General features: G+C 41.0%; 2 protein-coding genes and 1 non-coding gene across 3 annotated transcripts in view; all 3 read right to left on the bottom strand.

Moving 5' to 3' along the window:
* Window positions 1-1,430: 1,430 nt before the first annotated feature.
* PPP1R8 (protein phosphatase 1 regulatory subunit 8) lies at window positions 1,431-19,592 on the bottom strand. The gene is made up of 7 exons (XM_043444979.1): window positions 19,442-19,592; window positions 17,442-17,502; window positions 12,267-12,420; window positions 10,768-10,988; window positions 9,081-9,225; window positions 4,121-4,185; window positions 1,431-2,878 (listed from the first exon to the last, which is right to left on the bottom strand). The coding sequence occupies exons 1-7, from the start codon at window positions 19,495-19,497 to the stop codon at window positions 2,525-2,527; spliced, it is 1,056 nt and encodes a 351-aa protein (XP_043300914.1). The 5' UTR covers window positions 19,498-19,592; the 3' UTR covers window positions 1,431-2,524.
* Window positions 15,708-15,873, bottom strand: LOC122426933. The gene has a single exon (XR_006265285.1).
* A 4,839-nt stretch (window positions 19,593-24,431) lies between the features above and the next one.
* The window catches only part of STX12 (syntaxin 12), a 30,583-nt gene continuing 28,090 nt past the window's right edge, over window positions 24,432-26,924 (bottom strand). The window contains exon 9 of the mRNA XM_043444980.1: window positions 24,432-25,673. Coding sequence (XP_043300915.1) covers window positions 25,581-25,673 — 93 coding nt within the window. The 3' untranslated portion in view covers window positions 24,432-25,580. The remainder of the gene's footprint in view (window positions 25,674-26,924) is intronic.

Genomic DNA, 26,924 nt, shown 5'->3' with positions numbered 1-26,924 from the left:
CCATCTGCCGATCCTGGTGGTGAACAGGAGGGGTTTACCTCCCCACAGTCATCGGCTAGAGCTGTGTTAGGGGCGAGAGGCAGCTAAGCCGCTTCCTGCAGTATTGCCCTTAGAGGGGCACTAAAACAGGATTGGAATAAATCAGCAATCTGGGTGCCAGGGAAGCCAGGTTTCCATACACGTGCCTCTATTTGCTGTGTAACCACCAAATTCAGCCATTCCTGCTTCCACTAAAGTCAAACGGACCTTTGAAAAGAAAGGGCTTTGCAGGCTTGGATATTCTCTACTGAGCCTTCTTTGAGAGACAAATTCAAGTTTTACTCTGCAACTCAAATTCTGAAACGAAATAACAAATGGCATGATCTCTCACCAGAAGGATTTTATTATCTAAAATACATCTAAATCCTTTATTATACCTTCTAGTAAGTTGTCCAGTTTGGGAAAAACTTGACTTTCAATTTCCAAACATCTAGCTCCAGCCTACATAGCCCGATGGCAAGCCAACTACAGCTCATTCACCCTTCCCCTTACCTCATCCCGGAGGCCGCGTTAACCTGTGCTCGGGCTCTGGAGTCAGAATCCAGTTCCAATCCTGATTTCACTACATGAAATCATAGGGAAGTTTACTTTATCTCTGAACCTGTTTTCTCATCTGTAAAATAGGGATAAAAACAGTATTCCTTAGGGCTATGAAAATTAAATAAATGCTGTAGATGGTCGCTTGACAGTAGGCAGGTGCTCAACGAATGATTTTTAACCAGGACTAACAGTAACCTTTGCTATGATGACAGGAAGGTATCCTCATAAGATGAGGACAGACATCGTTACAGAAGCCGGCAGAGAAGTTAAACTTCTGTCTAGCTGTGATTTTATAGATCTCTGTTCCTTTTGCCAGGCTGCTCCTGCTGTGAGTCCACACTCTCAGCCTCCGGGGTCTGGAACCTAGTTGGCATTTCCACCACAGTCACATACGTTATCTCAGCATACACAAAGTGTACTTCCTGCCACACACTGTTCTAGTACGCAAGACACCTCCATCCAGGTCAGACTCCACTGAAATGCCTCCTAAACGTCCTCCCCTTTGCTGCTCTCATCCCCGTGCTTCCTGAGCTGTGGCTCAAATGCACACGGCTGCAGCCAGAGGGTGGTGGTCACACCGGGACAAGGGCGCCAGTCTCCCTGTCAGGCTGAGGCTCTGCCTGCTGATGAAGGGCAGCAGGCACCTCTTAACCCACTTTGCTCGGTGAGGCTTCCTCAGGGGACTGGAATCTCTAATTAGAATTTCCAATTTGTCAGGGGGCATCTTTATTTGTGGTAATAAAATGGGGACACAGAGCCACCTCCCAAGCCTGACAGCTGTACCTCTGACAAATATTCCCGTATGGCAGTGGAAGTAGGTGATGGCAACTGAATCACAAACTGCACCCGAATGACAAAAGTTACGTTTAATTTACAATGTAATAAAGGTTACAGGTAAAAAGCTACACATAAAGCGTGAAAAGGCCTATTACACAAATGTACAAATCTCTGTACAAAGCTCTCATCAATGTGGCCTACCTTCGTCTCCTGTGTTTGTTAGCCAGGTCTTCTACTCTTGGAGCTCTGGGTCGAGTGGGGGAAAGAGCCTCCGAACCATCATCTAAAAATGTCCTCTTAGAGACATCCGTTACTTCAAATTAAAAATCTTTTCCTTTTTAATTAGAATTGCTCTAACTGATCATATCCTTTAAAAATTGCCTTCATAACACACTCAAAAAGGAAAGTAATACCTTAGAGAGTAGAGGACAGTACCCTGAAATCAAGTGAGAAGTTTCCGCAAGTACTCAGATTTGATAAGAAAAACAGGTAAAGTTCAAACAATACTGTAAGTTTAAAACTATCAACCTGTGTCTATGGCACTGGTCACAGATGAAGAAAAATCAAAATGTTCTCATTCTAACAGAAAGGGCAAAAGAGAAAAGCCTAACTACTGGACCTCAAAACCACTGACCCAGGAAAACACTTTTGAGTTTAAATCTTAGCTTAACTGGAGAATTTTAAACCCTCTTGTTAAGCAACCTGGAATCCGTGGCAACCCTTCTGCTACCTGGACTTGCAGGGATAGTAGGTATAAATTAGGCCACTGGACCGACAAGGTTGGTGGGGCTTCTGTCACCCCCACAGCTCTGGATTCAACTTGAGGGCCTAGAGTTTCTCCCTGGGGTATGTGACCTTAAATAAAAATGACCCTAGAAAGAGGGAGAAAAGAAAAAAGGAGAAAAGGAAAGCCTGGGGAAAAGCCAGGGCAATCTATTTAAAAGGATGTATGAAACATTTCTCTGCAATGAAAGTGTTCTGAAGACAGGTCTTTCTGGGATATTTCAACTTCACCCTCCGTTTTAATATTACATGGTCAGGACCCCAGGAGACCTTCTGAAAGACGATACTGCGCACATGAAAAGTTTTTCCCCCTAGTTCATTAGCTCCCCCATCACCCTTCCACCCCATTCCCACCCAAGCCCACCCTCCTCCATGACCAAAAATATCAAATCAGTAAGGAAGGTGTGGGCTTCTTGCCCGGCCACGCCTCTTTTGCGTATTTCTTCTTCTTGGGTTCGTTGACAGCTTCGGGGTTATAGACAGCAGGGTTTGGTGCAGGGTTCATGTTCACTGCTGACGGCACAACAGGAGTCAAGTCCACATCAGGAGCGAGGTTCGGATATGGCATGGGCAAGCCACCAATGAGTGCTGTCCCATGGATGCCGTGTGGCTGGGAGCCAGCTTCACTGTGTGTGGGGGGCAGGCCCCCGTAGAGTCCTCCACTGAAGGCAAAGTTCTGCATGCGCCTGCTTCCTGACTCCTCCAGGCCCAGGGAGCCAGGGCCCTCCACCCGCTTCTTCTGTGGTTTACAGAGGAGACAGAAGTGAGACAGAAGAGTGCTGTTAGGTTCTTCTACTGTAGTCTGAGAAAAACTGGGAAAGGCCCCTGAATCTCTAACTCGTTTGTTTCCCAAACAACCCATCTCACTGTCCTGAAATCTCAGGGTCTGAAGAGACCTTACAGTGGTCATCTAACATGTGGCTCCTAAACACTGCTCCAAACAAAGTGTTCACCATCTTATGTCAAACCGAGAAAAATGAGGCCAGTGTGTGAACTTTTCATAAAGTAAGACTTATCCAGTTTAAGTGACCATTCTTTACCCTAAGGTCATGCCTCTCTCTCTCTCTCTTTTTTTTTTTATGTTAAAATGCCCTTTTAGGAAACAAAGGTGATTAATAGATGGTTCCAAGTATTCTAATTTTTATTTTGGGGGGAAATACACAGCAGAAAATTCCAAAGGAAGAAGAAAGAAGAGAAAGGTGCTCGAGGGGAAACGTGACACAAACTCTACGGAGTTGTATGAAAAATTTCATCTTGTAGTTTTTCACATCGGACTAAAGTTCAATGAAAGATCTTCCTGAAACAAAGACTAACCAGAAACTTGACACATTTCTCGAAATAATATATTCTGAAGACTAGAGAGAAAAAAACAACTCTCTCTAGCAGCTCTGATCAGCATCTTCCAATCACCATTTGAACACCTCTGCCAACAGGGATCTGCTTCCAGGGGCCATTTGCTCCCTTTTGGAGCCCTAGCTATCAGGTGGTTCTCCATGTGTTGAGCACTCAGAACATCTCTGTAGCTTCCACTTCTTGGTTCTTCAATAGAGCTATCTTTAAACCTAACCCAACATGGGCTGGCTTTCCTATCTGTGCCACTCGTGTTCACAAAATATAGCCATGGCAAAAGCCAGAGGTGCCATGCCAAAGGCAACTATGCCTCCTCTTTGCCTAACAGCTTACTCCAAGTTAAGAAGGGAAGACTAAAGAGAGGTGGGTATCCTACCTCTCTGCACCCTACCCTGCTGAGAGGTAAATTTACAGATTTCCATCACATTATAATTTACATGCAGCATTAAGCTGGCTCGTCACCTGCAGTTTCTCTATGGCACTCCAGGATCCTGACACACAGATGGGGTAAAAGTATTCCCAAAGTATGAAAAACAAGAAAGGGACAAAGAAGGTGTTTTAAAATTAAGCCTACACACCGAAGAGTGGGTTTTTAATCCAGATTATATAACATTTCAAACATGCTTCCTACCTTGACTGGGACCACTGCAGTCTGCACCATGTTCCGAAAGCGACCGACTGAAGGATCCACATCCTCTGCAAAAAGACATGAGGGCAGGGTTAATTCAGTAATCAACTGGGAGGATTAAAGTCACATGTCTCAGTGTGAACAAAGCCATCACAATAACTCATATTAAAACAGTAAAATACAGCTAACCCTTCAGGTGTTTACTGGGTATGTGTTCAATCCTCATAACAACCTCATGAGCTAGGTACCACTAGAGTAAACATGTAATAGATGAGAAAACAAACTCAGGCTTGGAGGAGGAAAATGACGGACCCAGTCACCTCACTGGAGACGAGCCAGAATATAAATCTCAGCATCCAGAAACAGGCCTGTGCTCTAGACCACTTTCCCATTTCACATACTTCCCTCTTTCGAGGGGAGATTTAAAAAAAAAGTAGACATCATCAATCTCATGTTAGTAATAAAAGAGGGACACCTCTTTTATTACTCACCTCAAGAGGTCACACACTTTGCCTTTTGAGCTGAACACCTGTATACAGGCATACCTCGCTTTACTGTGTTTCACTTTACTGTGCTTTGCAGATATTGAAGGATTTTTAAAAAAAAACACAACAAAAACAAATTGAAGGTTGGTGGCAACCCTGCATTGTCAGATGATAGTTTGCATTTTTTAGCAATAAAGTAGTTAATTAAAGCATTGTAAAGAAACAAGGACACGGGTTTTTTAAAGATATAATGCTATTTTTTAGACATAATGCTATTACACACTTGTAAATGTAACTTATATATGCACTGGCAAACCAAACAAATCTGCGTGACTTGCTTTGACATTTGCTTTATTGAAGTGGTCTGGAATGGAACCCATAATATCTCCAATGCACGCCTGTACAAGGAAGACTCACTAAAGGATCTGAAGCCCCTGCCCAAGCAGGGTGGGAGAGCTTTTCACAGCTTAGACACACACTACTGCACCCTCCAAAGCTTCTAGCTTCATTCATTCACTCCGCCAGGAGAAAGGACTAAGATCAATTTAAGGGACATGCTTGCAATCAGTCTCTCGTTTATTGGACAGAAGACATGGAAATGAAGAACAAGACACTGTCCTGCCTTTAAGGAGCTCAGAGCTATAAAGCCAGATGGATCACAATACAAGGGAGGTGCTTCAAGAGAAGTATGAAAGTAGTGATCTTGGAGCACAGAGGGGAGACTGGGTTGGATGACCTACAATGAACAGTTTTCTCACTGAAGACAAAGTGTGGGGAAACAGGCAAGCACAGACTAGAACATTACTAGAAAACTAGAAAACACAACTCCCCAGCCCTTTTATCTTAATACAGTGGTAGGAAAGGAGTTGTTTCCCTAGCAGACATTGTACACCTTATTTTAATGCATTGAAGGTGTTTGCTATTTAAAGAAACACTCCTGTGAGTCCCTTTGGGATATAAAGTATTCCTTATTTAGTTGAAGAGCCCCTGGTTTATTTAAGTCTGGCTTTTCACATATTACTGCTACTAAGTCACTTCAGTCGTGTCCGACTCTGTGCAACCCCATCCCTGGGATTCTCCAGGCAAGAACACTGGAGTGGGTTGCCATTTCCTTCTCCAATGCATAAAAGTGAAAAATGAAAAAAAAAATGAAAAAAAAAAAAAAGTGAAAAATGAAAGTGAAGTCGCTCAGTCATGTCTGACTCTTCGCGACCCCATGGACTGCAGCCTACCAGGCTCCTCCGTCCATGGGATTTTCCAGGCAAGAGTCCTCGAGTGGGTTGCCATTGCCTTCTCCGTTTCACATATTAGGATGCCTCTAAAGAATACACCCTGGAATTACATACACAAACAGTTGTTCAATGAACGAACGAATGAACAGCTTCTATACGGAAAAAGAAAGAAGAAAAGGTACCCAGGCTCATCAGGAAGGAGACAAGGTCTCCAAAAAAAGGCACCCTTATTTTCTCTCATTACCATGGGAGCCCTGTTCCAATCATCCCTTCAGGAAAGCTAAATGAAGTGCAAGAGCAACTGGAGCCCAAGAAGCATAGCTAACAGGGTATGTGCCCCACGAACAACACAGGCCTGTGGAAGTGAGGACAAGGCCATCGAGGAGACCCTGTCCTGTGCTGGCTGAACAGTGTGCGGGCCTCTCGCCCTTTCCTCACTCTTGGGCCATTCAACTCCTGGAGAGGGAGTCTACCTACTGCAGGAAATCTCTGCTCCTGGAAGATCTACCAAGAAGTTCCTTGCCAGGTCTACTTCTGGTATAGGAAAGTCTACACAGGTAAATGCAAAAGGGCTGGCAGATGACTGGGATAATGGCTAACATTTATCAAGAGCTACTGAGTGCCTGGGTGAAGCACAAGCTGGAATCAAGATTGCCAGGAGAAATATCAATAACCTCAGATATGCAGATAATACCACCTTACGGCAGAAAGCAAAGAGGAACTAAACAGCCTCTTGACGAAAGTGAAAGAGGAGAGTGAAAAAGCTGGATTTAAAACTCTACATTCAAAAAAGGAAGATCATGGCATCCAGTCCCATCACTTCATGGCAAATAGATGGGGAAACAATGGAAACAGTTGACAGACTTTATTTTCTTGGGCTCCAAAATCACTGCAGATGGCAACTGCAGCCATGAAATTAAAAGACGCTTGCTCCTTGGAAGAAAAGCTATGACAAACTTAGAGAGCATATTAAAAAGCAGAGACATTTACTTTACCAACAAAAGTCAAAGCTATGGTTTTTCCAGTAGTCATGTATGGAGATGAGAGCTGGACTATAAAGAAAGCTGAGCGCCGAAGAATTGATGCTTTTGAACTGTGGTGTTGGAGAAGACTCTTGAGAGTCCCTTGGACTGCAAGATCAAACCAGTCCATCCTAAAGGAAATCAGTCCTGAATATTCATTGGAAGGACTGATGCTGAAGCTGAAGCTCCAATACTTTGGCCACCTGGCGGGCAGAACTGACTCACTGAGAAAGATCCTGATGCTGGGAAAAACTGAAGGCAGGAGAAGGGGATAACACAGGATGAGATGGTTGGATGGCATCATCAACTCGATGGACCTAAGTCTGAGCAAGCTCTGGGAGTTGGTAAAGGACAGGAAAGCCTAGTGTGCTGCAGTTCATGGGATCGAAAAGAGTCAGACATGACTGAGTAAGTGAACTGAACTGAGTGCCAAGCACAGATCTGAGGTATTTTCCATGTAATCATTTAATCTCCCCACCAATCCTGTGGGGCCAGAAGTCTGACAAGTCACTTGGCCAGAGGGTCACAGAACTACCAAGCAGAGACATGAATTTCATACCCAGGCCCTCTGATCAGAGCCCACACTCTTAAACACTCTGCCATACTCTCCATAAACATACTGCCTTCAGAAAGTTCCAGGACAATAATTTTCTTCTTCTTCATTTTAGCCGCACCATGTGGCATGTGGGATCCTAGTTTCCTGACCAGATACTGAACCCACGCCCCCTGCATCAGGAGCACAGAGAACCACTGGACCACCAGAGAAGTTCCACAATAATTTTCAAGAGAAAAAACAGAACATATCAGACCCTAGGTCTTGAAGAAGACTTAATGAATTATCTAGATCAGTCATTCCCATACTGTTGGCTGTTCATCAGTACAAATAAGAGCTTATTAAAACTACAGATTTCTATGTCCAACGTCTAGAAACTCTTATCTGGCATCCAGAAATAAACTTTCTAGATTAGTCATCCAGCTCCTGACTAAACATTTCCCTTGGGCATTCACTACTTTGACAAGTAATTCATTTCACTTCACACATCATCAGAAAGTGAACAAAAGTCACTAGAATGAATGCTCCAATCTCTTTCACAGGAATTCTTTTAATTCTTCTTCCAAATATAAGGATTTGTTGTTGCTTTTTATGCCGAGCTAAATACTTGCTTCTCTCAGGCTCTGGTTTCGCCTACTCATTCCTCGCGAAGGTCAGCCTTGCAAACATCCACCCTCAGGGTGCCTCCCCCCAATCTACTCTCCTTCATGCACATTTCCCAGCATTCAGGGACCACTGTCTATAGCTGGGAGTCTCCTTCCCCCTTAAGACTACAAAACACATTTAGTATTTTAGTAGAAGTTATAGCCTTAAAGAGGCAAGTCTTCAATTCAGTTAATAGTGGCAGAAAGTTCTCCAATTTTAAGAGTTACCAGTCATACACAGAACCCCATGAAGACAATAGTGTCTGCTCTAACCTATACTTAAAACTCTATTATGATACAGACATATTGCATCAGCAAAGGAGAACTACAGCCATGCTCTGTATACTGAATCGTATGGGCCCTTCCTCTAGCTACTTCTTTCACACTGCAACTCAATAATGCTTGAGTGTTCAGGGCACTCCATCAATGAAAAGGTATAGCTTGTTTTATTGTACTTCACAGACACTGAGTTTTTTATATCGATAAATTTGAAGGTTTGTGACAACACTGCATCAAGTATTTCAGTGCAATTTTCCCATTCACTCACTTCCTAGCTCTGTGTTACATTTTGATCATTCTCATGTTTCAAACTTTTTCATTATTATTACAGTTGTTATAGCAACCTATGACCAGTGATCCTTGTCGTCACTATTGTAAAAAGATTACAACTTGCTGAAGGTTCAGATGATGGCTGGCATTTTTTAGTAATAAAGTATTTTTTAATTAAGGTATGTACATTGTCTTTTTAGACATGATGCTGTCACACACTTAACAGACTACAGCATAGTGTAAATGTAACTTTTGCGTGTACTGGGAAACCAAAAAATGTCTGTGTCTTGCTTTACTGAAATTCTTGAACCAAACCCACAATATCTCCAAAGTATGCCTGTACTGTACAAAAATATCTCCCCTCAAGCACCTGTTATTCTAAACCTTGTTGAGAAACAACTGACCTAAACCTAGAGAGTGTAAACTACTCTCTAGGATCACAGCCTTTTCATCAGAAAAAACTAGGAAGATACCTCACCTGGGTTGATGATCTCATCATCCTCACTAAAGGTCACCCGTGAGTTCTTCCTCTTCCTCTTTGGTCTCTGAATGTCCAGATTCCCCTCCTCAATGGTGAGAGTGGAAATCCGCTTGTTGTGGGCAGTGTTGAATTCTGTCAGGTTCTGGGCCAGAGTTCACACAGGAAAGATAGGAATAAGTACACAAGGAATTTGAAGGAGGATATTACCAAACAAAGAGCAGGAAGGTATTAGGAGCTAACCTTGACCTCTTCACACAGATGAAATTCTCTTCTGCATTCAGAAAAGATTCATTATTGTCCCTAAAGAGCTAATACCAGCAAGCCTCATTTGACAGAATGCGAAACATCTTCAGTGACCAGTGAGGCAGTGATATTCAAAAGGGGCTGAAGGACCTTGAGCTGAAAAGAAGTCATCTGTGCAAAAACCCTTGAGTTGAGGTTTGGGGGTTTTTTGAAGAAGGTTATCATGTCTTCATGCTGAGAATTAAATGAATGCAACTGGGAAGAAATTCAAGAACTGTTTTTAAGTAACAAAACAGATGAGAAAGAAAAACTGATAGTTTCTTTCCCAGTAGCTCTCTCCTTTAAAACTAGTAAGGACGCTGCCAGTGCACTGAATATTTGGCATTAATATTTTGTCACTCCCCATCCCTGTCTGGCCCCATTTCTGTTCATAACTATCCATCCATCTCAGTGATTAACTTGGCCTCAGCACTGCTGCCTGCCTCTTTTCAATCCCTTGGACTTATTCCAATCTGCACTGCAGTTTGAGACATCCCAAATGTCTTGAGAACAAGACCTAGAGATGACAGGAGGAGGCATGGAAGCAGCCTGGAAAAGAATGGGCAAGAGGGACTGCCAACCAGGACCCTGGCTACGAGGCTACTTATTTACAACCAACTAACTTCTGAGTTGTAAGATTTCTACTGTGCTTTTTTCTTCCTAACATCTGGGAAACTGCCTCTGTATACAAGAAGAGTAAATGTATGTGGGTGGTTAAGGACAGGCTGGCATTTGATCTACCTGGATAGACCAGTCACACCAATGCAGTGACAGGCATGTGAAGACAAAAGCTACACCACAAACTACTGGGGTCAACTCTAGACAAGGAAAACCTTAACACATTAAAGTTAAATGTTGTAAAATTCAGGGCAGCCAGGTCCAGACAAAAGCAGTCTAGTTCTACTCAGAAGATTCTTGGGCTGATTGGATGGTATCAAAAAAAGCTACATAAATGAATGAAAGCTTCATTCTCTGTTAAGCCAGTGCTGTTCAAACAAACTTTCCGGATGATAGAAATGTTTTCTATCAGAGCTATTTAGTATGGTTAGTCACTAGCCACATGTGACTACTGAGTACTTTGAATGTGGTTGGTGGCTACTGCATTGGATAGTGTAGCTCTTAAGAAATGTAATTCCTAGCCTTGGCTTCCGACACGCAGCAAAGGTGCACACAACAACCATAAGGGTCTACTGGCTAGTCAGCCCTGGTTATATATAACCAAACCCACACAATGCAGATTTCCAAGGGCCACACCACACTGCCAAAGTGGCAAAGGCTTATCACTCTGTTCAAGAAAAACTCCAGCTGCTAAGTCACTGGCATTTCAAGCTACACAGAACAGCTACATACTGCAAAAACCGGAGTCTCCAAGACATAACAATGACATGGACAATAGAATTACATCAAGTTCTGTTTCCTCCTCTGGAAGCCCCAGTAAGCCCTTGAGTTCATCATCCTCTCCACCCATCTTCTCATCTCCTTTCACAGCTGATGGCAATGTCTGAGGCTTCTCACGCAGAGTGTATGCCCTTGTGGATGCACCAAATGAGACCGTGGAGTCGATGGGAATTTGCTGAGGCTTGTGAGGCTCCAACCGAATGTGACCCAAGAAAGTGCCGTGTGCTGGGAATAACCAAATCAGAAATATAAGAGAGGAAAAGAAAAAAACAAACAAAAAACAAACCTGAGTTGCAAAAGAGAAGCTTCTGCCAGCACATCAGTTTTGCTTTTCAAAACAGAAATGGCATTGGGTCCACTCTGCATCCCTTGTCATGAGTCACAACGAAAAGGAAAACTCCTTCACTGAATCCTGAATCACTACAGTGGATTTCTTACACATCTTCAGACCTGCTGTAACCCCACATAACAAGTACCTCTGCAGCCAGACTGGCTCCATTCTGGGTCCAGCAGGAAAGGCTCCAATCCAGCAAAAGCCATGCCCCGCAAAGAGGAGGACAGGAACTGCTGCGGTCTGACCTCTCCAGCCCCAAGCCTAAGGAATATAGGAACTGCTGGATGGGTAACAGTTATACTTGGGGTTTCCCCAGGATAAGAAATGCGGCTGGCTCAAACAGGTGCAATACCAATGGCAAGGTAGGCCAAAAATCCTACTGGAGAGTCTGGATATTTTTCCATGTCTACATTCTGCGTATTATGAAATGGAGAGAAAAGAGATAAATTTGCAAGTACGGACTTATGAGACAAGGCTCTCCAAAACCATCATATAACCGTACTGGGGTAATGTGTGCATGTGCATGGGGAGGGGGAAAAGGAGTAAAACACGATCAACCCAGGAAGGAGATCCTTTACATTCCATGCTGCAATTAATTATACACAGGTGAAAATGAACAAACTTCAAGGCCCCATGTAGTCACGTTTTAACTGCATTTCTGAGATTATCTCTGACAAACTTGAAAATCTTATAGTTGGAGTGTGCTCATAGAATTAAAATTGATATTAGTAGTAGTAATCAAAGCAAAATGTAGCTGAGATAAAGAACCTATTATAAAAAATGAACTTGCTCAAAATAAGGATTCTTTTAATAATGTCCTGTACCCACAACTCTACTACATTAATGGAGCTAACCACAACTTCTGCTTAAACTGGATCTCAAGGGCCTACGAACACATTCCCTAGTTCTTAGGTGTTTTTTTTGTTCTCCCTATATACCTATTACTCTCCTCAGGAAAGCACTCCCTAATATCTTCTTCTCTTTCCACTCATCAATTATTTCAGTAAAATAGGAAATACCACAGGAATGGAGAAGGACTGATTAAAAAACCAAACATAAACTTCCTTGATGAGCAATAAAACACAATTCCAAATCTGAAGAACCCAAAGAGCATCTCCACACTGCCCAAAAGGGAATGTATAAAACGGGATGGGATATGAGTTACTTACTACTGTTGAGATCTATTAGGAAAACTCTCTTCAGATGCTTGTGGTAGACCAAGGCAGCGTGGACCCGAGAGCAAGACTGGTGGTCAATTGTGAAGTCACACAAATCAGGGTTTCGCCCAAATAAGTAATACTTCTTCTCATCGATAATCAGTTTCTAAATAAATATAAAATACTACTTAAAGTTTGTTTCAACAGGGTTTAGCAAAAATTCTTCCAATAAAAGTAGAGCATATTAAGGTAAAATTCCTTGTCAAAGTAAAAAAAAATATATATATATATATATATTTCCTATTATTCTTCAAGATAAACAGCTCAGAAAAATTTAGTAACATTTCTGGGGGTTGGCAATTATTCTCCCCAAATATAGTGGTCTAACGTTGAGTGCTGATATGAAAAGAACTTTCCCTAATCCTATTAGATGTAAATGGCCTGCAAGAGAGGCTATCTTCTTTTCATTGTAAATTTAAGATTTCACTTAACTTTAGGTTGAGCAGGAAATAAAAACATAAGCCATGCCTATAAAGGAATAAGACGTCTTTTCAGAAAATATATATTCAAATGAAGATTATCTACTGGTTCACAAAGGAAGGGAGGTATAAACACTTACCTATATTCTAATCATGCTGCCAGAGCCCCAACTTATTTTTGCAAACCCCTTGAAATCAGAATTACATTAGACATCCCTGTATGAGCCTCTAGATCTAACTTTATGGTCCCATTTCATTTTGACCACAAAAAAGCATTACTCAGAGTTAACTCTAAATGAGTACTTGCTGTGTCCAAATATGGTATGACCTCACAGGGCAAAGATTTTCCAGGTTTGAGGGAAGAGAATATAGAGATTCACATTTATTGAAGGGCTATTTTTTGCTAGGCATTTTAAGCATTATCTCATTTAATCATCAAAGCAAGTCTGTGAACTAAATATCACCTTTATTATAGAAAGTGAAAGTGTTAGTTGCTGAGTTTGTCCAACTCTTTGCAACTCCATGGACTGTAAACCCGCCAGGCTCCTCTGTCCATGGAATTCTCCAGGCAAGAATACTGGAGTGGGTTGCCATTACCCGCTTCAGGGAATCTTCCCGACCCAGGGATGGAACTGCAGTCTCCTGCACTGCAGGCAGATTCTTTACTGTCTGAGCCACCAGGGAAGCCTATCACCTTTATTATTAAACATAAGAAAATAAATTCAGAGAGATGAATCTAGTCATTCAAGGCAGTCAGGCTGGTTAAGTAGCAGATGTGGGATTTAAATTCAGGTATGAATAACTTGCAATGCTAATATTCTAAACAACAGTGCCATGGGTCTGAAATAATTCTGAGAAGAACTCCAAAATGTTTCTAACCACTCCTGTGAAACTGGAAAAAATAGAACTATATAATGTCTCAATATAATAGCAGAAAAGAGGATTTTGCAGAGCAGCAAACTGTTACTTTAAAAATTGTAGGGGCTGATGTAGCACTATTAAGTTTTATTTTACCAATAAAGAACTTTCTTTTACAATTGTCACCGATCATTTTATAAAAGAAAGGTCATTTTAACAAAAAAGCAGGAAGGACAAGGATAAAGGGCCACTCTTTGAGTTGGATTTAGCTTTATGAAAAACTCACTACACTGTCTTTTTCTTTTAATCCTAGATCAGTAAAGCTTTTGCCACATATTGGTTGTGGACTGGGCTGTCAAAGATGAAGGACTCTAGGTTAAATTTTTGCTAACACTTCATTCAGTTCTTAAGGTCTACAATTTGAGCCTTTGAAGAATAACCCTCATTCATATACATTATGTTGTTCCTTTACAGTTTTTATTTTTATCTGCACCACATGGCTTGTAGGATCTTAGTTCCCTGATCAGTGACTGAACCCATGCCCTTGGCAGTGAAAGCGCTGATCCCTAACCACTGGAATGCCAGGGAATTCCCTGTTTTTTTCCTTTAAACAGAATGTCTCACTAAACTCTAGTTCACATTTCACACTATGCTCCTTCTAAAATCCCTGAGAGAAGACAGCACAAAGCTGAGTAAGGAAGTACAGTCAAATTAAGATGATACCAGGCTAGGAATCAAGAGGCTTATTTTTCGTTCCTGGCTATGTCACTGAACTCACAGTGGGCTACTATTCTCCTCTATGCTTCAGTGTTCTTACAAAACCAGAAATGTACCTCACAAACTGGTAACAGTTAACAACTGCTGAGTACTTAAGTGCACACATTGTACTATGAGATTTATGCTATGTCATTTCATCTTCACAGCCACACTGTGAGGTAAGTAGGTACTATTATTCCTATTTTTATAGATAGGAACAGTGAGGCATAAAGAAATTAATTAATATATGCAAGTTCACACTGCTAGATATTTATAAACTGGATTAGAAATTCAGGTCTGCCTTCACAGAGTCTAAGCTTTTATAACCACTATATATTTTCTTCACTCTTCCTGCATCAAAAAATCCACCATATGGCAAAAAACATTTAAGGAGTGAACAAGTAGTATAGGTCACACTCTTAATTTTTTTTTTAAACACTTACCCAGTTCCTTGCCAGCTTATACTTTAAGGCTCAAAGGGATAGGGGTCACTTTTGGGAAACTCTGTCCAGCAGAGCCCACTTGCTGCTGGCAGAGCTTGTCTCAGGCCCCTAGTGCTAGGGGGCACCAAGATTCAAAAACAGTCTGACAGCTCAATCCCACAATCATCCCACGCCTGCTTAGACCCAAATATTAAGACTTGGGTTAAAAATAAGATATTGTTTTAGAATTGAGAGAGCCCTAACATGTCAACATGTTATTTTCTCTAGGTAATATCTATGCAAATTGAATCTCATAGATGCATTTCCCATTCCTATCTATTTGCACATACATGATGTCTTCACAAACTTAAATTTGCTAACCACAGAGCTCAAAGGCTGGACTTAAACAGTCATAAGACCACCAGCTCTTGGGTTCTAATACAAAACTGATCACCTTCTATGATTCCAGGCTTCCCTGGTGGCTCAGTGGTAAAGAATCCACCTACCAATGCAGGAGACACAAGTTTGATCCCTGGGTTGGGAAGATCGCTGGAGAAGGAAATGGCAACCCACTCCAGTATTCTTGCCTGTGAAATGCCAAGGACACAGGAGCCTGGTGGACTACAATCCACCGGGTCACAAAAGAGTTGGATACAACTTAGCGACTAAACACCACCACAAGGTGAAAATACCAGAGATTTAGGTGTTTAGAGAAGGAAAAAGAGAAAAGGCCTCCAAATTAAATATGCACATTCACAATTAAAGGTATCTCAATTATAGAAGTGTGAAAATGTAGAGAAAAAACAGTATGCCTCAGAAGCATGAGTCAATTCTTAGACAACTTGCTTCTTCTGTCCAAGTGAATGAAATAATGCACTGGCCCTTCAGTAGTCACTAAACCACAATTGCTTAAACAGCTATGGCTAATACCATTATCCAGTTGTGCCTCTGAGTTATAACTCAGAGTGTAGCTTTACACCCTGGGCTTAAAAGACTCATGGCTTTTGTTTTAATATTGCACTTCTTAAACCCAGCTATCACAACACATCACAGGCCTCTGACATAAGGCTTGGACATAGATAGCTCGGTTAGTATCAAGTGCTGCCTAAATCCTTAAATAATAAGTAGATTTGGAGTCTATTTCTCTCAGAAACAACACAGTGATGCCTACGGATTATAACATGACACCTCTGTGGCAACTCAGCACACCTAAGAGCACTGAAAGACAGCATTACCAGTTAATGGAAACCAGTAATCAGAGGGATGTTTGACAAGTTAAGAGTGCTTTGAAAATATAAATTATTTCTAAAAAAAATATATATATATAAGTTATTTCTGAAAAGAATTATGATATTATCATTAAAGCTAGGCTCCTTATATGTTTCTCCCTATTGCAAATTAAAGATTTATTAAATTCTGGTTAAAAAAATAGATTCCTATATGTCTACTGAGCAACATTTTATATGTGTGGAACAATTTATAGTTTAAAAAAAAAAAAGACATTTTAGCTAAATAATTCCCTTGAATAATCCAGATATTTTGTAACCTTTAAGATAGAAGAACCCATGACAAAGTGGTTCTAAGTGACTGGCTAAGGGCTTGATAAATTCATCATAACTTCTGCCTTAATGTTTTGCAAAATACATGTATCACTACAACATCCTGAAAGTGAAAACAATGTACTTATAGAACATCCTTCAGGAGATCTCACAGACAGTTTTCATTACAGAGTGCAATGTTTTTACTATATACACCAAAGAAAAATAACTGCACTCAATAACAGAGCCTTTAACTTAAATATCTGAGCAAGCAAACATAAAATTGGTTGAATACACGAAGACTCACAACTAGATGGCCACAATGGGCTTAATCCCCATTTCTTGGTAAATAAATGGCAACAAAAGAATTTAAAAAAAAAATCCACACAACCTAATAGCTAATCAAAATTCATGTTCCCTTGCAGTTCTATGTGGTTTTCATTCTAGAGACTTGGAGAAAAGCTAGAATGCTGCTACACTTGTTCTTTATAGTACTTACTTCAATTATAATCATGTAAATTTTTGTATGGTTCTGTGTTTCCCACCAGATGATTTCTTTGAAGACAGGAACCATGTTCATTTTGTTCACTGCTGTATTCCCTATGCCGAGCACAAAGACTGGCACATAGTAAGCACTCAGTAAATGTTTTAAATGAATGAATGAATTTCATCACCATTTCCATTCTCTTTTTTGAACATGTGTCTTAGTTTACTATCTTCTATGAAGGGCTTTAGCTTGAATCTCATAAAAGCAACTTAAAAGTTGAATTCAATCTATATCATTCACTTTCTTCTTCAATTATTGCAGACCTTGCAACTTCCACACAACTCCACATACTCAGAGAGAAGGAATTCACCAAGTTATAGGGCATCCAGTTTCACTGAGGCCTACAGGCCCACGATCTATTAAAACCTTTCATTTGGAAGGTGAGAGAAGTCACAAAAAAATACAGTATCAGTGAAGATACACATTGGCATGTGTTTTATCACTATGTGCTTTTAATAGAAAAGAATCAGGATGAACAAAAGTAGCATTGCTGGAAAACAAAGCACAGGAGAGGGGGTGGAAAAGTGAGTCACCGGCAAGAATCTTTAGTGTGGTGGGGAAAAAAGAGAAGACGTGTATTTCCATACCTCAATTAGCTTGTCTCCTTTGACTACATCCAGATGTAAACCAGGAGGGGGTTTACCTGCCCTGAAAAGTAACAGTGAAAAAATATTTTCAGGATGAGTTTGCAAATGCCATTTACAATCATTATCCCATTCAACACTGCAGCTCTCCTACCAGCCTATAATTAGTTCATGTTCAAGCAGAAATGTCATCTACTTCACTGTTATTATAGTTCCTTTCTGCATTTGACACTTACCTCCCCAGTGATTCAACTACTCTAAAACATATTTCAGGGGATCTGCATTTAGAGCACCACCAAAGAAACCTGTATTTTAACACTGAATTATCTACCTTGGAGAGAAAGCAGCACAGAGAATGCAAGTACTATAGTTGGGGTTGTCTGGTCACTTGGAGTTTGATTCTAAGATTGCCACTACCAATAATACCATACAAAGGTAGAATAAATCAGTTGGTGTCTGGGGTTGATCAAGGTAGGACTTATCACAGAATAAACAGAGGGTATTGTCCTGAGCTCTGAGGTCAAACCAGACACATAATTTAGGCAGTTAGGGCAATCCAAAACTATGCCATGAAACCAGGTACTAATAAATACAAAAGATATTTGTTACCCTGAACAGGTCATTCTACAATGGCATGTATAAGGGAACTTTTCTCTATACTCCTATAACCATACCATCCAAGGGAGACACATATATGTCAAAGCACCTAACACAGTGTCTGGTGCACACCAGAAGTTAAGGAAATGGTAAGTGATCTTATACAGTCTCTTCTAACTATAAATTTACTATCCTGGCCCAGTAAACTTATAGTTAGAAGACATAAGTAAACATTCTGAAATCAATGCGGCAAGGAACCGAAATGGACACAATTTGCAGACTGGAGCAACTGTGTGTTGCAGAAGTGCAAAGAGACTCAGAAAATAGCTACACATTCACTTGTTTCCTGTGTTTGCTCCTCTGAAGTTTGAAGGAAGAACAATCTTGCCAGAGCCCCAACATCTACGCACACACGCGCGTGCACACACACAAAACACAAATGCATTCATTTACATCTAACTGAAGAGACAACACAGTCATCTCACAAGTCTGACCCAACTCCTCTATGGTGGTTGCTGGGAGGACAGTGCATTGGACAAAAGCCCATTTTGTCTGGAAAACAGGGAAAGCCAAGTTACATCCAAAATATGCCTTCTGAACTCCTACTATGTGTCTGGCTCAGGCCTAGGAACTGTGACTATACAGATGCATTAGGCAGCCCTTGCCCTTGAGGGGTTCAATATAACGGAGCCAGAGAGAAACACACACATAACAATGCACTGTGATGAGCAGAAAAAGCTCTAACTCGGATGGGTCGCCTTGCCAGGCAATTCATATAATTCATCGTGTACTCCACTCAAAGACTAAAATTATTCCATTATTCCCAAGAACTTGCGAAGGGAAGAAAGGGGTTCTTCCTAACAAACAAGGATGCCCTCTGGCGCCCGACTTCGCGCCAGTGGCTGAGAGCGCAGAGGTAGGTCAGAGCCGTTCCTGCCCTCAGGGAGCTCCCAGTCAGCGAGAGACAGGCAAGGATCGCACCAGGCTGCAGTAACAACCGCGGGATGCGAGGCTCCGAGCGGGGATCGGAGCCAGGAAGCTAGCTCGCGCGCGCTCGGGACAGAGAGCGGGGGGCAGGTACCGGGCTCCACAAGAGCACCAGGCACTCAGTCAGGAGTTGGGGTAAGTTCGAGGCCAAGGCCCCGAAGCGCCCCGGCAACCGGCTGACTGCCCGAGGGGCTGCCTAAACCAGCGCCTCAGAGCCCCCAACTCTGGGTTTCCTCAGTTTCTGGGCCCGGGCTCCGAGCTCCAGGTTCCTCCACACGCCGCCCGGCCCGACGGACAGTTCTCCCTCAGTCAGTCCCAAGATGTCTGGGCCGTTCGGCTCGCCGCGAGAAATCAGCCGCCCGGCCGGCACAGGCCAGCGCAGGCCAGGCCACTTCAGCGCTGGTCGCCCCGCCACTCACCAGGTCGGGCAGTCGAACAGCGGGAGGCTGGAGCCGGAGTTCGCGGCTGCCGCCATCTTGCGTCTCCCCCTCCCATTTGGCGGGCCCTAAGCACGCTGGGAAACTGGAAGACCCAGAAGGGGAGAGGCGGCTTCCCAGCGGCCTGTGCGTCTGCGCGCGCACACACACACCCACGCACGCACGGACGCACCGACGCACAGCGCGTTGTAGTAGCGGTGGAGACTGGGATCCTGTTCAGGGATGTTTTTCAGGGTTTGAGAGTTGAGCTTCTCTGAAGGCCAGGGCTTCTCTCGGTCGGCAGCTTTCTGAGGAAAATGGGCTCGTAGGGAGGGGTTCGGTTTCCCTCTACGTTCTTTTTTTCAAACACGCTCCCAGGCTCTAAAGTCTTATGATGCCACCCTTGCTCTGGGCTCGCACCGTCAGCCTTTTTACTCCCAAGACGGAGAGAAGTTAGAGGGTATAGGGCTTAGGGATTGGAAAAACACCAGTCTGTTGTTTCTCCTCTAACGGTCCTGAGAAGCTACCTTACGGGATCGTGTAAACTCTAGACAAACAGGAGCCAGGGACGGATCCAACCAGATGGCAGGCGTCCAGATCATCAAAATGCATGAATGAAAAGCTTATTTAATCAAGTGGAGGCCTCTTTGGATTTTAAAATTTTGGTCATAGTGACTAGATTGTATAAGGAACACTTAGGATTCAGGTCTGCTTTTGTCCAACAGCTGAGTGAACGATCATCAGCAGGGCTTCTGGTTGTAATGGCCTATGTCTACTGAGTGCTTATTTGGGCTAGAATGTAGTTTATATGGATCATCTCATTTAATCCTCAAAACTCTCTTTGAAATAGGTATTATGATCCCTGAGGGGAGGCTCAGAGAGACTGAGTTGCCCAGCCTCACACTAGAACGAGTGTGATTCAAACTTAAATCTGAATGAGGCCAAAGCCCATGCTCTTGAATCATCACTCTCTCTCATACTTTGATGTTGGTATGGTCATATTTATTATTAGCATGCAACTGAAGCCCAACACTTTTTCAGTTTTGTAGAAAACATGAGAGGATTATCCAACCTGTTTTTTTCTTTTAAGGAAACCAAATGCAAAATTACTGTTCACCTATAAAAAGGCATTGCATGGCAAATTATCTCTTTCTCTGGTGGAGTTCTTGTCCTGATTTCCTACTAGTGGTCCTCTAGATTTTAAATCGAACATCAGCCTGTTCAAAAGATTTTGCCCTGGGTGACATCTCCAGGCATCAAGATTTAACTGTAGCATAATATTAACTTAGAATTTAAACTGATCAACTCTTAGGAGAATACCATTTTCCACTGGTCTTCAAAAGCACAATAAACTCATCCAGCAAGGATGCTAACTGGTCAGATCACTTTTTGTTGTTGTTGTTGTTGCATCCGTGGCTTTCAGGATCTTAGTTTCCTCACCAGGGATTGAACCCAGGCCACAACAGTGAAAGCACCAAGCTCTGACCACTGGACTGCCAGGGAACTCCCTCAGATCACTTATCAAGTGAACAGGTTAATATACCCCCTTTTGCAGCCCTGCAGTTCCAAAGATAGACTAGGCCAATAGTTCTAAACTTGGTTTCAGGAAAACAGGCTGTAGCTCCCTCCTCTGAGCACAAGGACTTGATTCTTAAAAAGAATTAAATTGTCTCAAGTGTTTTGAGTGTAACAGAAAAAGAGAAGGTACTTTTATCTGGAGAGATTGTGTGGGCCTTTGAGGTCCTATGCCCTTTTCAGGCATGAGGTGGTATTGAAGCCATTTCTAGCTGTCAGTGACCTTAAGAACATGTCAGCTTCGTCTTTCAATTTCTCAGCTTCCTTGGGTGGTCCATTATTTAAACCCTTATAATTTAATCCCTTATAAAGAAACCTAAAACTACATTCTTACCCTTATAACTTATTCCTCGGCCATTTCCCCTGTTTTCAGCACAGCTAATATTCACACTGACTGCTGATGTCATGGCACACTTACCTAGGCCTTATAAAGCAAAATGCTCTTTGTTTGGGCACCAATGATGTCAGTACAGATATGCAAACTAGAGGACAGCAGTCTAGGAGGTGAACCTTTTGAAATGTAAAGACTGATGGACTAGCTGCCAATGGGTTTTGGTATCTCAAAAAAGATTAATTTCTTAGACTTTGAGACTTCCTTAGAATAGAATCTAAAGACATAAGGAACATACTGATATCAAAAAAACTTCCTTAGAAGATCTTTGATATGATCAAATGGAGACACTGAAAAAAATGTTTGTATACAGATGGTACATCAGGAAACTTCATTTAGCCGGGTGGTGAACAAAAAATTTACAAGGTGCTAAGAAAAGAAAAGATGTTCATGAAAAGTGAATAGAAATTGCCATTACTCCAGATAGTTAAAGCTTTGTTCAAGAGGTGGTGGGCAGGACAGTTTGTATTAGTGATGAATGGAGACAAGTGTATAGTGTCTAAAGGTATGGTTTTAAAGTCTGTATGCTTGAGATCAAATCCTGGCTCCACTGCTCCTAAACTGTGTGCCCTTGGCCAGGTCACTTACTATGCCTCAGTTTCCTAATCCATGAAAAGAGGACAAGAAAAATAATCTCTTCAATGATTTTGTGGCTATAAGATGATAAATGTAAAATGTTTAACATAGTGAATTGTTTGTAGTAAGGGCTTCAATATCACCCCACAAATGACCACTGAGAGCACTTCCACAAGCCTTTAAATTCCTGCAGCAGACCACCATCCTTGGCCTCAGCTTCTTCAGCTGTAAAGCGATGGGTCTAGTCTAGATGAGTGATTCAGACATTAGAGATGTCATGGACTAGGGGAAAAAGAAAATACTACAGGGGCGTCAACTTTTATTTTGCCAACTAAGGAGATTTTTAAATGAAGACTGTGACCTAACATCACCACCTTTTCATTTTCATAATCTTTTTAAAAAGTGAGGGAGCCATTAGCTCAAAGATGGCACTTTAAAAAGCCCACTAACATTATTTTTCTCATTTCTCCATGGACTGTAAAAATCTGGTCCTCAATCAGAGTCTCACATTAAAAATTCTATTATTTCAAGTTTATCTCTTTTAATAATTAAGTACTATTTTGTCAATCAAATTTCATTTTGGATAAGGATTCAAATGAACTCCTCAGTTGACCTAAAAGCAGATCAAGGGTTAGAATCAAAATCTTTCAAGCTATTCCCTGGCAAGGTGGAGATTCTGAAGTAGTTGTAATTCATCATACTGGAAAGCAATACTGAAAAATTCTTTGAAACCTAGGGATACCCTAAACTTGCTTAGAAAAGCAGGGATGAAGCAGGTGATTCCTACTCCTAGAAACATGATAGAACTGGGTTCTATTTAACACTGAGTTGGGTTCTGGTCTGCATTTAGTGACCAAAAGTGAAAGTTTCATTCCCATGGCTGAGAACTGCCTCTGAACAGAAGAAGGGGAAAAAAAAAACAAACCCAAAACAAAAACTGAATGGAGGAGGCTCAAGGTGTTTTAATTTGCACTGACTGAAGCATAATTTCATTTTGATATTTTTGCCAGTGGTACAAGGGAGTGTATCTCCACTCCTTAACAAAACAAAACCTGTTCAGGGAGCACAGATCTAGCAGCTAGCAAGTTCCTGTTCTCAAATATTCAGAGAGGAAGTGGCCCACAGGACACTTCTACTCTACCCTATACTACAGTACTACAGTTTTAATTCACTTGAAGAGAAGACATTCCATAAAGAAAGGAGAAAGGGAGAAAGAGAAAAGGAAAGGAATACAGAGACAAACAGAATCTGTATGTTCAGACTAAACCCTTGTGATCCTTATAATCAGAGAATTTAAAGCTATAATTTAAAGTTACTATAAAAGAGTAACTGAGAACACTTGTGGCCTATGGGTTAAGAAACTTGTTCAAATACCTACACTGAGTAAACAAGAGAGTTAAGATTCTTCAGGCCTTCTGTACCCCAGTCTAGTTTTTGACCTCCAAACCAATGGTTTTCAATCATGGTTATACCTGAGAATTATCTGGAGCTTTAAAAGTCCCTATATCTAAGCTATAACCCCCACTAACTAAATTAGAATCTTGTGGCAGGGGGTACCAAGATATCAGTATTTTTTTGTTTCTAATGTGAAGCCATAGTTAAGAACATCACTGCCCTAAACCAGGGTGCCTCAAGGTGGACGCAGCACAGATAAGGATGATTCTGTGAACAGGTTTCTCAGGCCCATTTAGCAGAAGCTCTTGGTAACTACTACAAGTTCCAGGCCATTGCAATTCTAGTCCAAGGTCATATTTGCGACCCAAGATTACTATTACCACACCACCATGGGATTACATAGTATTATAGAACAGAACTATGGTAGCTTCATTTAACCCAAACTGAAAAGTGTTTTGTTTTGTTTTTTACAATCAAGCCTTTTTTTTCTTGCCTGGAGTGTTATAAATGATGTATTCAGGTCCAACTATAATTTAGAGCTGAAGGGGCAGTGATTGTAGAACCAGTGAATTAGCTCCGAAGCTGCTGCCTGGGCCTCTGCGACACCCCAACAGCTCTATTCTGTTCTTCAAGGAAAGGGCCTCTTCCCCCGACCCAAACCAGTCCTCACCTGATCCCCAGTTTTCTTGCAGGTCTCAGTTTTTCTCTGGACAGCACATCATCCGGCATCTACTGCGTTAGGATGTTAACACATAGAAACTTATAATAGAAGCTTTTAAAATGTTTATTTGTATTACGATGGTGAAATGGTGCAAGAGTGCAAAGAAACTAAAGTACTTAGCCCTTGTTTCCCTGCTGTTCACAATATTTTAGTAAAAGAAGATTAAGTAACATTAAAAGGAATGGAAGAAGTAAATATAAATATACCCAGCCAAATCCTCTAATTCACTAAAGGATGAACTGAAATTGTTGGCCCAATTCATATTTATTGAGAACCTAAAAAAATTACTTCCCCTGTAACTTCCCTAGACCTGTGAAAAAGGGGAGTGGACAACATTTATATTACAAGACAGCAATCTTTTATTGAAACATTTTTTGTGTGTCTAAAACTATGCATGGAGAGAATAACCTCTTGTTCATAAATTAGGGTAATTCTAACATCACTATTCCAAACCAATATTATTTACAAAAAAAGAAACTTTTCTTTGCTTTCTTGCCAGTTCACAGGACTAAATTTTAAACCAACTTCAGTCTAGCTTTTAAAATTTCCCTGCCACCATATGCCCAGCAAACCTTATTAGGGTAGGGGGCAGCCTTTTGATGGCAACAGTCATCATTTACCAGGAATGTAGAACCACAACTGAGCAACAACAACAAAAGATTAAATCATTCCAAACAATTCCTATTTGCTTTCCAAAAGCATGCTTTGTCTAATTCTCCCATTCTATACAGACAGGTGGGAGAGGAACGCCACAGAGCATCGTAATGTTAATTAAATTAACCTCTTCAAAAAGTGGACAAGATGGTTTAGCGTATATATGGATGAACTGCAGTCAATGACACTAACAAGTAATAAACTTTAAACCTAGATGAACACATATCCCCAGTAGCTGGCCAGCTCAAATCATTACTTCTCATTTAATCTGGATCACATGTGCAATTTTTCACTCTCTAGTTAAATACATTGCCAAAATTTTTCAAAGCATATAGGGAACAGGCTTCTTAGAAATTCAAATTACAATGTTAAATAATAAAAACTGCTGGCTTATTATACAGTTTCTGACAAACTCCAATGTGCTGGGTGACAGAAAGTAATTCTATCCCAGTTGCTAGTAAAAAGGTAAATCTTGTATATACATAAAAAGACAATATTACAAGACTGTAGTGTTAACCTACTAAAACAAGAATATCTAGAATGGAATTTTCAGTAAACACTTGGGATGATGAGCAATCAGAATACAAGAGAAAAGAAAATCCACATAAATTAATTCTTAATTTGAGAAATCAATAAAATGTATACACAAACTGATAAATACTGTCTCCATAGGTCACTAATTCCAAGGACTAGTTAGTTAGTTTCTAACTAAATTATTACAAGACATTCTGCTGTATTCTCTCTTCTTATGATCAGTTTGTTCTGGCAAGACTCCAACAAGCACTTGCCCTTGAAAACAGCTCAGCGGGAGAAGGCTGGAGGCAATCACTTCATTTATTAACTATCCACAAAATAAATCCCAAGATTACAATAATCACTGTCAGGACAAGCACCAGGATACAGATCTTCTTGCGAGATTTTTTCTGAGGAGAGAAATATGTAAAGAAGACGCTCATGAAACAAGTAAAAAACGTTTATAAGACTCAAAGAGTGCTTCATCAATCGGCCTCCTGGTAATGCAAAATGAAACTCTGTGTATGATTATGCAGACACTGTCTCAAAAATCTCAAGGTACCAGTGCTAGACAGCAGTGCAAGTTCTCATTCAATGCTCCCAAATACAATTTTGCAAAGGAACTGTTTATGTTGCAAGGTGTTACTTGCCATAAAACAAGTTATTTGTACATGTGTATTTGAATAAAGGTTTTATACCTATTATAAAATTTTATGTTCAATGTAAAAAATACAGACAAGCAGAAGAGAAAATAATCACCCACAGATAAAACAGCTGACATTTTAATTGTATTTCCTTCTGATCTTTTATCCAGGCACATTTATCTGACATAATTGGGACCATACTGTATCATGTCTGATGGTTTTCTCACTCAATATTTTAGAATAAAATTTGTGATATTATAAACTCTTCATAAACATCTCTTTTAATTCCCACATAAAATAACATGAAGTGGATGTATATAATTTACTTGACTGTTCTTTACTGTTGGATATTAAAGTCATCACTCAGTTTTTAAAAGGAAACTATTGTTAAATACAAATTTCTTTAAGAACAGTCCCAGGGGAAATACAATTATCTTAGGAACATGGTAAATGACTAAATGCTATTTGTTTCTAAAAAGCCATGCAACACCAGGTTGAGGAGAAATGAGAAGAACCTCATTCACAACATGTGTAAACTGAGGTGAAGACCTGGATAAAGTTCGTAAAACCAGAGTTTCAACTAGTATGTAGAAAAATACCACTTTACAGAAAGTAGAACAATTAACCCTTATTTGTTCACAGCAAAATAACCCCCATATGATAAGCCCCAATTAATTCATACATAAACAGCAGTCCAAGTTGAGTCTGTCCATTTTCTGTGGCAACAGTCAACATACATTATCTGCAAAGTCCTACTTTGTACCTATATCCTAACTGAAACAAATTTCAGCTGTTTAGGTTAGAAAATTAGCCTTACCCTAAATCAAGCATCATGCTAGCTTACAGGGATAGCTTTGTAGCTGAGAGGCTTCTATGTCAGTTTATTCAAAGTTTGATACCTTTTTTGTAGATCTCTCTGCAAAGGAAAATACTAAAAATGGAGCTGGGATGGCAATTATGACTACCTGCCTCCAGCTTAAGACTAAACAAATGGCTGCAGCTGTTCTCAACGTGTCA

Source organism: Cervus canadensis, chromosome 24 (assembly GCF_019320065.1).
Source record: "Cervus canadensis isolate Bull #8, Minnesota chromosome 24, ASM1932006v1, whole genome shotgun sequence".
NCBI classification, from domain to species: domain Eukaryota; kingdom Metazoa; phylum Chordata; class Mammalia; order Artiodactyla; family Cervidae; genus Cervus; species Cervus canadensis.
The sequence above is the reverse complement of the archived record's forward strand: the minus strand, read 5'-3'. Positions and strand labels throughout refer to the sequence as shown.

Bases quoted from the DNA above. Each gene is read 5' to 3' on its own strand.
- PPP1R8 (XM_043444979.1), bottom strand. From the start codon at position 19,497: ATGGCGGCAGCCGCGAACTCCGGCTCCAGCCTCCCGCTGTTCGACTGC. The intron at 12,421-17,441 runs GTATGGAAATAC...ATATTTATTTAG, and splicing joins AAGGAGACAAGCTAATTGAG to AAACTGATTATCGATGAGAA. The intron at 2,879-4,120 runs GTAGGAAGCATG...TGTAAACCACAG, and splicing joins CTGCAGTGGTCCCAGTCAAG to AAGAAGCGGGTGGAGGGCCC.